The sequence below is a fragment of the Mustela nivalis genome, assembly GCF_964662115.1.
Source record: "Mustela nivalis genome assembly, chromosome: 9".
Classification (NCBI taxonomy): Eukaryota; Metazoa; Chordata; class Mammalia; order Carnivora; family Mustelidae; genus Mustela; species Mustela nivalis.
The window spans coordinates 102,489,375-102,503,102 of NC_139028.1; the positions used below are offsets into that span (position 1 = coordinate 102,489,375).

At 39.0% G+C, this 13,728-nt stretch overlaps 1 protein-coding gene across 8 annotated transcripts in view; it reads right to left on the reverse strand.

The window, feature by feature from the left end:
- CKAP5 (cytoskeleton associated protein 5) overlaps positions 1 to 13,728 on the reverse strand; it is a 108,258-nt gene that overhangs the window by 22,967 nt on the left and 71,563 nt on the right. For all 8 annotated transcript variants that reach the window (XM_082747448.1, XM_082747444.1, XM_082747449.1 and 5 more), the window contains exons 23-29: positions 13,188 to 13,301; positions 12,014 to 12,142; positions 6,230 to 6,424; positions 5,727 to 5,862; positions 4,527 to 4,615; positions 1,897 to 2,022; positions 71 to 220 (exon numbers count right to left, since the gene is read on the reverse strand). In XM_082747448.1, the coding sequence (XP_082603574.1) occupies positions 71 to 220; positions 1,897 to 2,022; positions 4,527 to 4,615; positions 5,727 to 5,862; positions 6,230 to 6,424; positions 12,014 to 12,142; positions 13,188 to 13,301 (939 nt within the window). The remainder of the gene's footprint in view (positions 1 to 70; positions 221 to 1,896; positions 2,023 to 4,526; positions 4,616 to 5,726; positions 5,863 to 6,229; positions 6,425 to 12,013; positions 12,143 to 13,187; positions 13,302 to 13,728) is intronic.

Consider the following 13,728-nt stretch of genomic DNA (forward strand, 5'->3'; position numbering starts at 1 on the left):
TGGTTATTTCACAAAGCTTAGTATTTTCATGGATCTGAGAAACATGTGTACTTATCTACTGGAAACCTACATCAACCATGACAGCAAGGGCTTTATTATGATGCTGAAAGTCTGAGTGAAACATCTCATCTTGTAACCACTTAGCCACACAGCTAGACATCTGGGTCTTTAGTTGCTCAATGTATTCATCCCGTGGAGTAGTAAAATTCCACTTCAGCACCTGAAAAAAACCAGGGAAAGGGGACTATAAGATGTTCAACTGAAATGAGGTAGAGAACTCTATTTAAAGCTGCTGCAAAAATCGATGTAAGGATATTTTAAAATTTGACAAGATTAATTTGTAATTAAATATGAATGCAAAATGTATTAGCGAGCGGTCATACTTCTGGAAGCTTAACTCTTAACATCTTCTAGGAATAGAATATTCAGCAATTTTCACTAGAAAAATCAATGCTCTATTATTGTATAACATAATGATACTACTGGTACAATTTTAATAAAGGGAAAATCTGTAGTATCTATAAAAATTAAATATGTATATACATTCTAGTAGGAGTTTAATAAAGATACATTCACATATGTGCACAAGTACCTACATTCAAAGATGCTCATGGCAAAATAGTTTATGAAGAGCTACGATCTTATTCTGGCTCTGCCTAGCACTTTTCCTCGTTTACTGCCTTCTGATAAGACATACAACCAAATAATACTGTTCCAGCAAGTGCTCCTGGAAGAAAGGGATGCCTGTGAGTCAGATGGCCCCTGTGCACTTGATTTTGTCACCAGGGTGGTACTGAGTGGTGCCTGTATCACCAAATACTGGCTCCACCAGTGTGCAACTCATCACTCTCACAGTCCAATTGGAAGGCTGGAATCAACCATGCAGACAGTGAAGAAATGTCCTTGGTTCATCTACAAACTATTTCTTTTAGAGGTCACTGCTGCACAGACTCATGCCTCAGTTTAAATTGTTGCTTCACCTGCTCTTTGCTTAGAGTTTTTAGATTTGGTTCCTTCCATGATGAAGGGGAACATCTTGCTGGCTGGGTAGACAAGGCACATCCGGTTCAGGTTCTATTCTTTCAATAGTGAAAGAATAGAAGCAACCTAATGTTTATATTATGGGTTGGGATAAAGACAGGTACATACACGTGATTTACCAATAAAGAGAATGAATGTATATATGCATGCAGTCATGTATTGACTATTAAAATATTTCAAACATCATTAAAAGAAAAAAGCAAAATACAGAACAAAGAGTATAGCACGTCCCCTGTGTGTAAAAAGCGCTACATATTTATACACCTATGACTGTATAGCATGAAATAGTTATACTTCTGGAGTAATATACAAAAACACTGGTAATAATATCTTCCCCTGTGGAGGGAGATTAGAGGGAGACATGCCTCTTATACTATACTCTGCACTTTTCATACTGCTTGGTTTTTTTTTAAACAATGTATTTTGACAAAAAATTTAACTGCCTAATAGTACCAAAATAATATAAAAAGAGAAATGACTGAATTAGATAGTCACCAGATATGTCTTTTGAGGTATCAGGTACAAAAAGGATTAAACAAGTAGCCTACTACAAATGTGTAGTTGATAAAAATCAATGAATATTTTCCATTTTAGGATTATAAAAATTAAAACAACTTTGGTTTCCATTTGGAAGAAGAATAGGCAATAGCTCCATTCTATAGTTCCTTTTGCAGGAAATAATGCTCCCATAAACCTAAGAGAAACAAGCTATAGTATATAAGCAAAGATTCAGTTCATTATTAGGTATTTCAATAATGAAATGAATTCCAGACATTCTTGATTACAAAACAAAACAATAATTACAAAACAAAACAGAAAGCAAAAAATTCCTGAGAGTTCATGTCCCTTCCTTACCTTTAATCCTTTTTCATCTTTCATTCTCTGTTCTTTTCCATTTGGAACAACAATGAAAATAGGACCAGATTTGTCTTCATCCTCCTTTAAGCTGGTTTTGCTGGGCACTTTCTTTCCTTGTGCACTCTACAGCAAAGGTTCAGGGAACGCTGGTTAGCTAGGGTACTAGTCCTTGGGAATATGATGTTATTGCCCGGTAAGCGGGCTCTCTATAAAACAGACACTATCAAAATTATATTCCCCATGAAAGAAACAGGTGAGCCACAGAATCTTGCACATACTATGCTTTTGCACATTTCCAGAAATGTGTTTGTTTGCTTGTTTCTTCTTTTTTTTAAAGTGACTCTATGCCCAAAATGGGGCTTGAACTCATGACCCTGAGATTAAGATCTGAGCTGAGATCAAGAGTCAAATGTTTAACCGACTGAGCCACCTAGGTGCCCCACCAAAATTTTTTTTTTGAGAGGGAGCATGAGCTGATGTGTGTGTGTGTGTGTGTTGGGGTGGAGGGGGAGTAGAGAGATAGAGGGAGAAGAGAATCTTTTTTTTTTTTTTTTTTTTTAAAGATTTTCAGAGAGAGAGAGAAGGGAGGAAGCAGGCTCCCCGCTGAGCAGAGAGCCCGATGCGGGACTCCATCCCAGGACCCTGGGATCATGACCCAAACCGAAGTCAGAGGCTTTAGCCCACTGAGCCACCCAGGCGCCCCGAGAAGAGAATCTTTAAGCAGTCTGTGTGCTCTGAACACGGAGCATGACACAGGGCTTAGTCTCACAACAAAGACTAAAACCTGAGCTGAAATCAAGAGTTGGATGCCCAACTAACTGAACCACCCAGGGGTTCCCAGAAATGTTTTTAATATATTCTCAAGTAACTGTGGGTTACCTTGGATTGGCATGTAATGTAGGTGGAAAAACTCTATTATAATGTCATTGGTCTGGGTCATAGACTCTTTGTTTACTGGACAGCTTTTAAAAAAAGAAAGATTTTATTTATCTCTGGCAGAGAGAGAGAGAGAGCACAAGCATGGGGAGGAGCAGGCAGAGGGAGAGGGAGAAGCAGACTTCCCACTGAGCAGGGAGCCCAACATGGGGCTTGATCCCAAGACCCTGAGATCATGACTTGAGCCCAAAGCAGACACTTACCCGACTGAGCCACCCAGGTGCCCCTGGACAGCTTTCTTTCTTAAAATCTTCAACACCATTTACAGCTTTCCATATTATTGACATTTTGAATGGCATTTACATGTCTTAGTCAAGAAAGCTTTTCTGCCTCTCTGCACATAAAATGTATCTCTATCACATCATTGTAACTGGAGATGCTCTGAACCTGTTTCTAGAGAAACTTGCTCAAGACATTTTAAAGAATTATTAAAGTGAAAATAATCCGAGATTTTAAATCTTTGTATCAGATGGAAAGAAAATAGTGAACACTTAGAATATGTATTTAAAGTAATACTTGAGGGGTGCCTGGGTGGCTGAGTGGGTTAAAACCTCTGCGTTTGGCTCAGGTCATGATCCCAGGGTCCTGGGATCGAGCCCTGCATCAGGCTCTCTGCTCGGGAGGGAGCCTGCTTCCTCCTCTCTCTGCCTGCCTCTCTGCCTACTTGTGATCTCTGTCAAATAAATAAATAAAATCTTAAAAAAAATAAAGTAATGCTTGAATTTTAAAACTGGGATCATTATTACTTATTAATATAAATGTAGCAAGAGCCTGTTATTTCTAGTAGGCCAGAATTTCTTTCTAGTTCAAACACTGAAGTCATTCAGTTAAAACAAGTGTGAGATCATTTATGTGAAACTGTTTTGTAAACTGCAAAAGACTGGGGAAAAAAGTACAGCATTAAGAACAGAGTCAAAAATACTTCAAAGCACTTGTGATCAAATACTAAAATAAGCACTTGTTAAATTTGGTATGAGGACAGTGGGGAGGACAGGAAAAGAACAGCTTTCACTGGACAGTTTAGAAGATAATTATCTATTTAAAGTAATACTGAATTAAAGGACCATGGATAGGGAAGGAAACAAATAATCCTCAAACGAATGGCCAGCGTGCCCACTGTATATGAGCATATAATAATAAATGTACTGGGGCCGCCTGGGTGGCTCCGTCCGTTAACAGCCAACTTTTGGTTTCAACTCAGGTCATGACCTCACAGATCATGAGACGGAGGCCTGCGTCAGGCTCTGCACTCAGCAGGGAGTCTGCTTGAGGATTCTCTTCCTCTGCCACTTCCTTGGCTTGGGCTCACTTTCTCTTTCTCTCTCAAATAAATCAATCTTTAAAAAAAAAAAAAAAAAGAAAGGAAAGAAAAGAAAAGGAGTAGGGGCACACCTGGGTGGCTAAGCTGGTTAAGTGTCTGCCTTTGGCTCAGATCCTAATTCCAGGGTTCTGGAATCAAGCCCCACATTGGGTTCCCTACACAGTGGGCAGCCTGCTTCTCCCTTTGCCTCTGCCCCTCCTGCCTGCTCGTGCTCTCACTCACACCCTCTCTCTCTCTCAGATAAACAAAACCTTAAAAAAAGAGTAGTAATGCTCTTTCAGACACAATATGATCTCTCCTAATAGAGTGACCCGATGTATAAAACACACTTAAGAGCAATTTTGCATCTAAGTATGCAGAGCTAACATACCTTTGTTTTGGAAGAAACTCCTAGAGCTTTGGCCTTTTTCGGATCAGGCTTGGTTTCTACAGTACTGGAAACAGAATCTTCAACAGGTGCTTTGAGGAAAAAAGGCATCTACTATAAATATAAACTCTAACTAACATTACTTTATTCTGATCAGGTTAAATACATAATGATGTGAAAACCTAGTTTTAAATGTCAATTGAGAAAGTATTTTCAATTGGATTTTTTTCCTAATCTTTTTTTTCCTGCCTGAATTTCTTTTTAAGCATAACCCTAAGACATTAACTCAATAAATCTACATTTACTTTGCCAACAGTTAAGTTGAGGTTTTAAATTAATTAAATTATTAAATTAATTAAAGTAATTAAATTAAATTATTAAATTAGTTAAATCTTTTTCCTAGATTGATACTTCCTTGGGCAGGGGCGGTTTACAATCTTTGACGCTCAGTATTTACCATATAGCAGGATTCCTACAGATATTATAATCAAATAAATCCTTTGATACCAACAGTCTTAAACATCTACAATTTCTACCTCTATAGCATCAATAGTTTGTATCCCACTAAGGAGAATAATATTTTATTTATTAAGCAGTAGGTCTAGCAAAATAGTAGTTATAGACTGGAGTTTTATTTATACGTGATGGAATTATAACATTAGGGTGAAGAAATCAAGACTTTTCTCTAAAGGATGAGCAAATATTAGAACGGATCAGCAAACAGGCACTGCAGTAGGACAACTCATCTGGGATGAAGAAGAGGAATTCTATGCTGGTTTAGACTGAGTGGCTGTCCTTGTGCCAGTCACTTCATCTTCTGGGTTTCCTTGTCTCTTAATAAAAGGATTAGACTAGATGGTCCCAGTTTCCCCCCTCTAACTATAATATCCAATAGCAGAAAACGTGTGGAAACCTTAAAAATAGGATGGAACACTCATTTTCTGGAGTATTTCAATGTGCTATTCCGAAACTCCTTCTTGGAAGTGGAAATCAAATTAAGCATCTTTATACCTTCATCACAATGCCTGGCTTAAAACCTGACAAATATGTTTGTGGTAGAAGGGTAAGGAAGGAGGGAGGGAAAATGGCAGGAGGGCCTAGGATCTCAGCTGTTTGGAAATACAATAAGAAATGAAGGCTCTGTTTCTTTTCAGAGTTCCCCTGGGCTACTTTTTTTCCCCTTAACCGTCTCAAAACAGTTACCTGAAGCTGGCTGGAATTTGGCTGGAGCAGACCCTCCCATTGGTTTGGAAGTTCCTTTAGCAGATGCTGCAGGCTTGGCCGGCATGTTAGCTTTGGCTTTCTCTAGCATAGCCAGTACCTGATCTTTAGAAGTTGGCTAGGGAGACAACACAACAGGGGAAATGAGATGCCACATACATGATACACTCATACTATGCTTACTAAAAGAGCTGCTGGGACATCACTGAGCACCTAGTTTTGAAATACCCATGAAGTAAGGGAGGCAGCACACAGTGCAAGAGAAGTAACACCCATTATGAAGTCATACTAAACTAACTACCATTCTAGAAGGTCACAACTTTTGGCTCTGCAGAGTCAAGTTCTTGGGAGTTCAACATATTTTTGCTCTCACTGGGATTTCAAGTGAGACTCCTAGGAGGTAATATGATCTCTTGCCTATATATATACTCACATTCAATATTTTTCTAATGGCTTTTAACAGCAGCAACCACAAGAAGTAGTACCTTTAATTTCCCAGTAGCCTTGGCCATTTTCTCATATCCCAGATGCATCATGAAGAATGGCAAGGCATCTTGGGCCTTCTTCCGCACATCTCCATTGCGATCCTCTAGGCACGAGTAGAGATGAGGAACACAAAGGATAAGGTCTGTGGGGGTGGAACGAAGAGTCGGGAGTTTCTCAGCCAGCCAGCCCAGAAGCTGCCAAAAGAAATAAAGACCGGTTACACACTTCAAGTGGAAAATTATTACTTATAATCTTAGGCTTAATGATTGCATCAGTACCAAACACTACAACTTTCCAATATAAAATCAGTAATTTTCACTGTTCAAGAACAATGCTATATTTAAATGATATATGCAAAGATGACTATTTTCTTTAAGATAAGGACATGGTTCTTTGGACCACACTTGGGTATTAAACTACAATAAATAAAGCTTCAATAGTTCTTAATGCATTTTACAGATGAAAATCTTTCCCTTATCTTTAAAAAAAAAATTCTAAGAATTATTCAGCTAGAGAAAATGTTTAACATTTATTTGATCAGGAGAGGACAGATTCTGCCAGAACTTCTGTTTTTAGCCCCATATTGACAGTTTTTCTCTATTCCCCCCCAAATAATTCATATCTGTATTTATTTTTTAATTAAAGTTTTAAGATTTTTATTTATTTGAGAGAGAGAGAGATAGCATGGGAGGGAAGAATGTCAGAAGGAGAAGCAGACCTCCCATGGAGCAGGGAGCCCGACGCGGGACTTGAACCCGGGATGCCAGGATCATGACCTGAGCTGAAGGCAGTTGCTCAACCAGCTGAGCTACCCAGGCACCCTTAATTGAAGTTTTAATTGAGATAACTGTAGTCACATGGAGTTATAGGAAATAATACAGAGATCCCATGTACTCAGTTTCCTCTTAACATTAACACTTTGTAAAATTATAGTGTCACAACCAGGATACTGACATTGATACAATCCATTGATCCTGTTCAGACTGCCCAGCTTTGCCATTCTCATTTGTGTCTGTGCCTGTATTTAGTTCTATGATTTTATCACATATATGTTACTACATCTGACACCACAGTTAAGATTTTAAACAGTTCCATTGCAAGCATCCCTCATATTGCCTCCTCTATAACCACAGGCATCTTCCTTATCCCATTCCAATCCCTGATAACTACTAATCTGTTCTCCATTTCTAAAATTGTCATTTTATTTTATTAAAAAGATTTTATTTATTTATTTGACAGAAAGAGAGACAGTGAGAAAGGGAAAACAAGCAGGGGGAGTGGAAGAGAGAATCTCAAAGAGAGAGAAAGAGAGAGAGAATCTCAAACAGAGATTCTCAAACACTCTCTGCGGGGAGCCTGATGTGGGGCTCGATTCCAGGACCCTGGGATCATGATCTGAGCCGAAGGCAGACGCTTAATGACTGAGCCACCCAAGAACCCCTAAAATTTTGTCATTTTAAACATATTCCACAAATGGAATCATATGGTATATAATTGTTTGGAGCTGGGTTTTGCCATTCAACCTAATTCCTTGGAGATTTATCTCAACTGTTGCTCGTTATCAGTGAATCTTTTAATCTTAAATAGTATTACCATATGGACATATGAAGGATATTTGGGCTGTTTCCACTTTTTGGCTATCATGAATGAAGCTGCTATGAACATTTGTGTATAGATTCTTTTGAAGACAGAAATTTCCATTTTTAAGGAATAAATGCACAAGATCACAATTGCTGGGTCATATAGTAATTGTAAGTTCAGTTTGGGGGTTTATAAAAAATGATTTATGGGGCGCCTGGGTGGCTCAGTGGGTTAAAGCATCTGCCTTCGGCTCGGGTCATGATCCCAGGGTCCTGGGATTGAGCCGCACGAAGGGCTCTCTGCTCAGCGGGGAACCTGCTTCCCTCCTCCTTCCCTGCCTGCCTCTCTGCCTGCTTGTGGTCTCTGTCAAATGAATAAAAAAAATCTTTTAAAAAAAGAGATTTATTTACTTTAGAAAGAGAGAGAGGGCATGTGCATGAGTGGGGAGTGAAGCAGAGGGAAAGGGGATTGGGGGGGAGGGAGGGAGAGAGAGAGAAAGAGAGAAAGAATCTCAAACAGACTGCCCACTGAGCCCAGAACTTGACAGGGAGCTCAGTCTCATGACCTTGAGATCATGACCTAAGCCAAAATCAAGAGTTGGACACTTACTGACTGAGCCACCCAGACTCCCTGTACATGTTTAGTTTTGAAAGAAACTGCCAAACTTTTTCTTAGAGTGGCTGTACCATTTTATATTTCCTCCGGCAGAGTGTTCAAATTTCTCCACCTCTTTGCTAGCATTTGGTGTTAAAATTATTTTTTTATTCCAGTACTTCTGATAGCTGTAGAGTGATGTGTCACTAGTTTTAATTTGCATTTCCTGTATGGCTAATCATACCAAACAACATCTATGGGCTTATTTGCCACCTGCATATCCTCTTCAGTGAAACATCTGTTCATGTCTTTTGCCCATTTTTTTTTTTTAAAGTAGGCTCTATGCCTAAGATGGAACTCCAAACTCATGACCCTGAGACCAAGAGAGTCATATGCTCCACCCACCAACTGATCAAGCTGGGTGCCCCATCTTTTTTTTTTCATGGTTTTGAAAATTCTTCTTTTTTTTTTTTTTAAAGATTTTATTTATTTATTTGTCAGAGAGAGAAGAGAGAGCAGAAGCAGGGGGGAGCAGCAGGCAGAGGGAGAGGCAGGCAGAGGGAGAAGCAGGTTCCCTGCTGAGCAAGGAGCCCAATGCGGGACTCAATCCCAGGACCCCAGGATCATGCCCTAAGTCAAAGGCAGACACTTAACCAAATGAGCCACCCAGGTGTCCCGAGAATTCTTTACAAATTTTATATGTTTATCAGATACTGAGTTAGCAAATACTTCCTCCTGTGGTATAGCTGCCTTGTCCTCATTTTGACATGGTCTTTTGCAGAGCAAAAGTTCTTAATTTTTATGAGGTCCAATTTATCAATTTTTTCCATCAAAGGGATTGTGGTTTTGGTGTCAAGTCTAAGAATTCTTTGCCTGAAGAATTTCTATATCCTGAAGTTTTTCACCGATATTATCTTTAAAAGTTCTATAGTTTTGGGGCACCTGGGTGGCTCAGTTGGTTAAGCGTCCAACTCTTGATTTCAGCTCAGGTCTTGATCTCAGGATCATGAGTTCAAACCCCACCATGAAAAAATAAGTAAAATAAAAGTTCTATAATTTTATAGTCTACATTTAGTTCATGATCCATTTTGAGTTAATGTTTGAATAGGATGGAAGGTTTAGGTTGAGGTTCAGTGTTTTATCTACAGATGTCTAAGGCTTTGGAGTCATTTGTTGAAAAGGGTAGCCTTCCAACACTAAATTATTTTGGTAATTTTGTCAAAAACCAGTTGATCATATTTGCGTGGGTCTATTTCTGGGGTTCTCTTCAGTTCCACTAACCTGGGTCTATCCTCCACCTCCCAATCCCATGTAAGTTTCCTGATTATGTTAGCAATATCTAAGTCTTAATATAGGATAGAGTGATTATTTCCACAGTTTTCTTCTTTGTCAGGACTGTTGTAGCTAGAATATAAATCTTAGAATAAGCCTGCTTTTGTCTACAAAAAAACTTGCTGCAATTTTGATGGGAATTACATTAAACCTATAGATCAGTTTGGGGAGAGCTGACATCTCTACTACATTGAGTCTTCTTATCAACAACCACAGCGTGTGTCTCCGACTCTTTGGGTCTTCCTTGGACTCTTTTATCAACATTTTGTAATTTTTAATATATATATTCTATATTTTCTTTGCTAAGTGTACATCTAAGGATTTCATTTTCTTTGGTGTAATTGTAAACTGTATTGTTTGTTTCCATATGTTCACTGTATTATAAAGAAACGTGATTGATTTTGTGTGTTAATTTTGTATCCTGTAATCTTACTGAACTCAAATATTTATTAGTTCTAGGAGTTTACTTGTAGATTCCTTGGGATTTTCTATGTAGACAGCCATGTTACTGGCCATTAGGGATAGTTTTTTTTTTTTTTTTAATTCTTTTTTTTTTTTTTTTTAAGATTTTATCTATTTATCAGAGAGAGAGAGGGAGAGAGAGCGAGCACAGGCAGACAGAGTGGCAGGCAGAGGCAGAGGGAGAAGCAGGCTCCCTGCCGAGCAAGGAGCCCGATGCGGGACTCGATCCCAGGACGCTGGGATCATGACCCGAGCCGAAGGCAGCTGCTTAACCATCTGAGCCACCCAGGCGTCCCCATTAGGGATAGTTTTACTTTTCTTTTTCCAAACTGTTTTTCGTATCTTTTTCTTGCCTTACTGCAGGGACTAGAACTTCCCATATTATGCTAACTAATAGTGGTGAGACGGACATTGCTCCCAACCTAGGATGAATGCATTCGGTCTTTCACCACTCTAAATATAAGTATGACATTATCTATAGAGGTTTTTTGTAGGTGGTCTCTTTATTTTTTTAAAAAATTTAAAAAGATTTTATTTATTATTTATTTGACAGAGAGAGACACAGCGAGAGAGGGAACATAAGCAGGGGAAGTAGGAGAGGAAGAAGCAGACTCCCTGCCGAGCAGGGAGCCTGATGTGGGGCTTGATCCCAGGACTCTGGGATCATGACCTGAGCTGAAGGCAGATGCTTAACAACTAAGCCACCCAGGTGCCCTGTAGGTGGTCTTTTTTTTTAAAAGATATTTATTTATTTGACAGAGACAGAGATCACAAGTAGGCAGAGAGGCAGGCAGAAGGGGGGTGCGGAAGCAGGCTCCCCACTGAGCAGAGAGACTGATGGGCTTGATTCCAGGACCCTGAGCTCATGACCTGAGCCAAAGGCAGAGGCTTAACCCACGGAGCTACTCAGGTGCCCTGGTGGTCTTTAGTAAGCTGAAATAATTCTCTTCTATTTCTTACTTGCTCAGAGTTTTTGTCATGAACAGACGTTGGATTTTCTCAAATCCTTTTTTGAGTCAACTGACACAATTATATGATTCTTCTTCTTTAGTCTGCTGGTATGATGAATTATACTGATGGATTTTTGAATGCTGAATTCTGTTTTTATGATCTGCTTAAAAACTTTTATTTTACCATTTCAGAGTTCAAGAAACAAGATTTCACAGAAAGGCTAGTCCTTTAAAAATTTTTTTACTGTTAATGGGCATTTGGGTGGCTTATTTAGGTGAGCAACTGACTCTTTTTTTTTTTTTAAAGATTTTATTTATTTATTTGACAGAGAGAGATCACAAGTAGGCAGAGAGGCAGGCAGAGAAAGGGAGAGGAGGAAGCAGGCTCCCCGCTGAGCAGAGAGCCCGATGCAGAACTCAATCCCAGGACCCTGAGATCATGACCTGAGCCGAAGGCAGCGGCCTAACCCACTGAGCCACCCAGGCGCCCCAGAGCAACTGACTCTTGATTTCTGCTCACGTCATGATTTCAGGCTCCTGCGGTCAAGCCCCACCTCTGGCTCCTCGCTCAGTGGAAGTCTGCTTGAGGAGTCTCTCCCTCACCCTCTGCTCCTCCCCTCACTCATGTGTGCATGTGTTCTCCCTCTCTCAAATAAAGAAATCTTTAAAAAAAAAATTTATTGTTAAAAAAGTATATGAAAGGGGGGAGAAAAAGATGTACACGGTATAAATCTTCAGGAATTTGGTTTCATTTTATTAACTGTTTCATAATGAAACTCATTCTGTCCATACAAGCATATTTATTAGGTAGGTCCACACCTCTAAGAAGGTCAAAGTCATGAGTAAAGCACATATTTGTAGTACCTCTTGCCTCAAGAAAGGATTTTCCTTTTTGAGCTCTTCAGAAAGATCTTCTCCCTCCAGCCATTCCTTCATGCCTGTCTGTTCTGCCCAAGCATTCACAGTTGCTAAGGCAGCTGCCCGAACATTGTTCTAAATGGAAGAAAGAATTAGTAAAGATAGTATCACTTATGGTTTGGAGGTAGGGAGTGGAAAAGTTTCTTACTTTGGGAACATGAACAACAGAGGTTTCTTTAAGGTCCACATGAACATACTTAGAATCAACTTCTCTGACACAGAATCTAGTTCTATGAATGATTGTACTGAAAATCCAAAGTAAAGGAGAAACATAAAGCTCCAATTGTAAGATCCTCTACTCGGTTAAATTAGGCAAAAACAGTGACCTGGGCATAGAGTATCATGTAAGGGGAATAAACTTGGAGGTTTTATTTTCTGAAACTCTGGAGGCTGTTATGTCCGTGCTTATCTATAGAGAATGTAACTCTACAGGATAGAGAACTCCTAACTAAAAGTTAGACCTAAATTACTAACAATTTGCCTGAACACTTACGCTTTCATATTAATTTGCATTCACAGAATGAAGTCTTGTTAACATGAAAAATATTAAAATACCCCAATTCCTCACACTAAATGAATTGCTCAAAAATAAAGACACATTCAAATATTCAATCTTGGGCTAAATATAAGAGGCTTGCAACTTTTGAGACTGATTCTTGGACTGTGAAACTAAAGTACTAGAAGATCCTGCTCCAGAAGTTCAGGATAACAAGGAAGAAAATAAATACATGACCCCCAAATTCATAAACATATTCACTCTTCCTAACAGTACATAGAACAATGATGACATAATCAAAACTGAACATTTTTTGAGTGCATACTATATGAGATAGTAGCAGGTACCATATGTACAGATTCTTATTTAGTTCTCTAAGAATGAAATTTCACAAATAAAGAAACTGAACCTCAAAGAAGAGAAATAACTTATCTAAGGGTCACAAGGCTAGTGACATAACTGTTCACCCTCATACTGCCTGGGAGGTAAAGATGTTTATTATTTTCCTGCTAATGTTCTCTTCCCTACAAAGTTTATAGGCTGTTTATGTGTACTCTTACACAAACATGTAAGAACTGTTCATAGCCCAAGAATGTGGCTGGCCATTCCAGGAGTCAGGCTTACCTTGCTGTCTCCAAGCACCGTGATGATAGGGATACCTAAGTTCTTCACATGCTGCTTGATGTTTGGGCCCATGGCTACTGCCAGTTGCTGGAGGATATTCAATGTCTGCTGCACCTGAGTGGGAAAAGAGCCAATACTTGATGAAACCAGGAGCAAGCTGTTTTCCAAGTTGGCTGCTAAGTAGTCCATGTACTAGGAAGTTTAAGGCCTACTTGAAAGACAGGGTAGTCAGTTTGTTATGATGCTATTGTAATTAGCTTATGAATAATTTACAGATAGTGGCTGCTCCTTTTATCATTAGTTCACAACACTGGAGTATTAGAATTTTAGACCAGAAAGGATAGTGCTTTATAATAAAGTAAGGTAAAGCCTAGTTTAAGAAAATCCTGACATAAAAACCCGTATTTAAAAATTAGAAATTAAGCATGGTAATGTATATAACTGTTTTATATTAGGATATTTAATATTAGAGTTTTATAAAAAGCAAATCTGAGATTCATGAAAATCTGATTAATAAACCTCCATCTACCAACTGATCTTG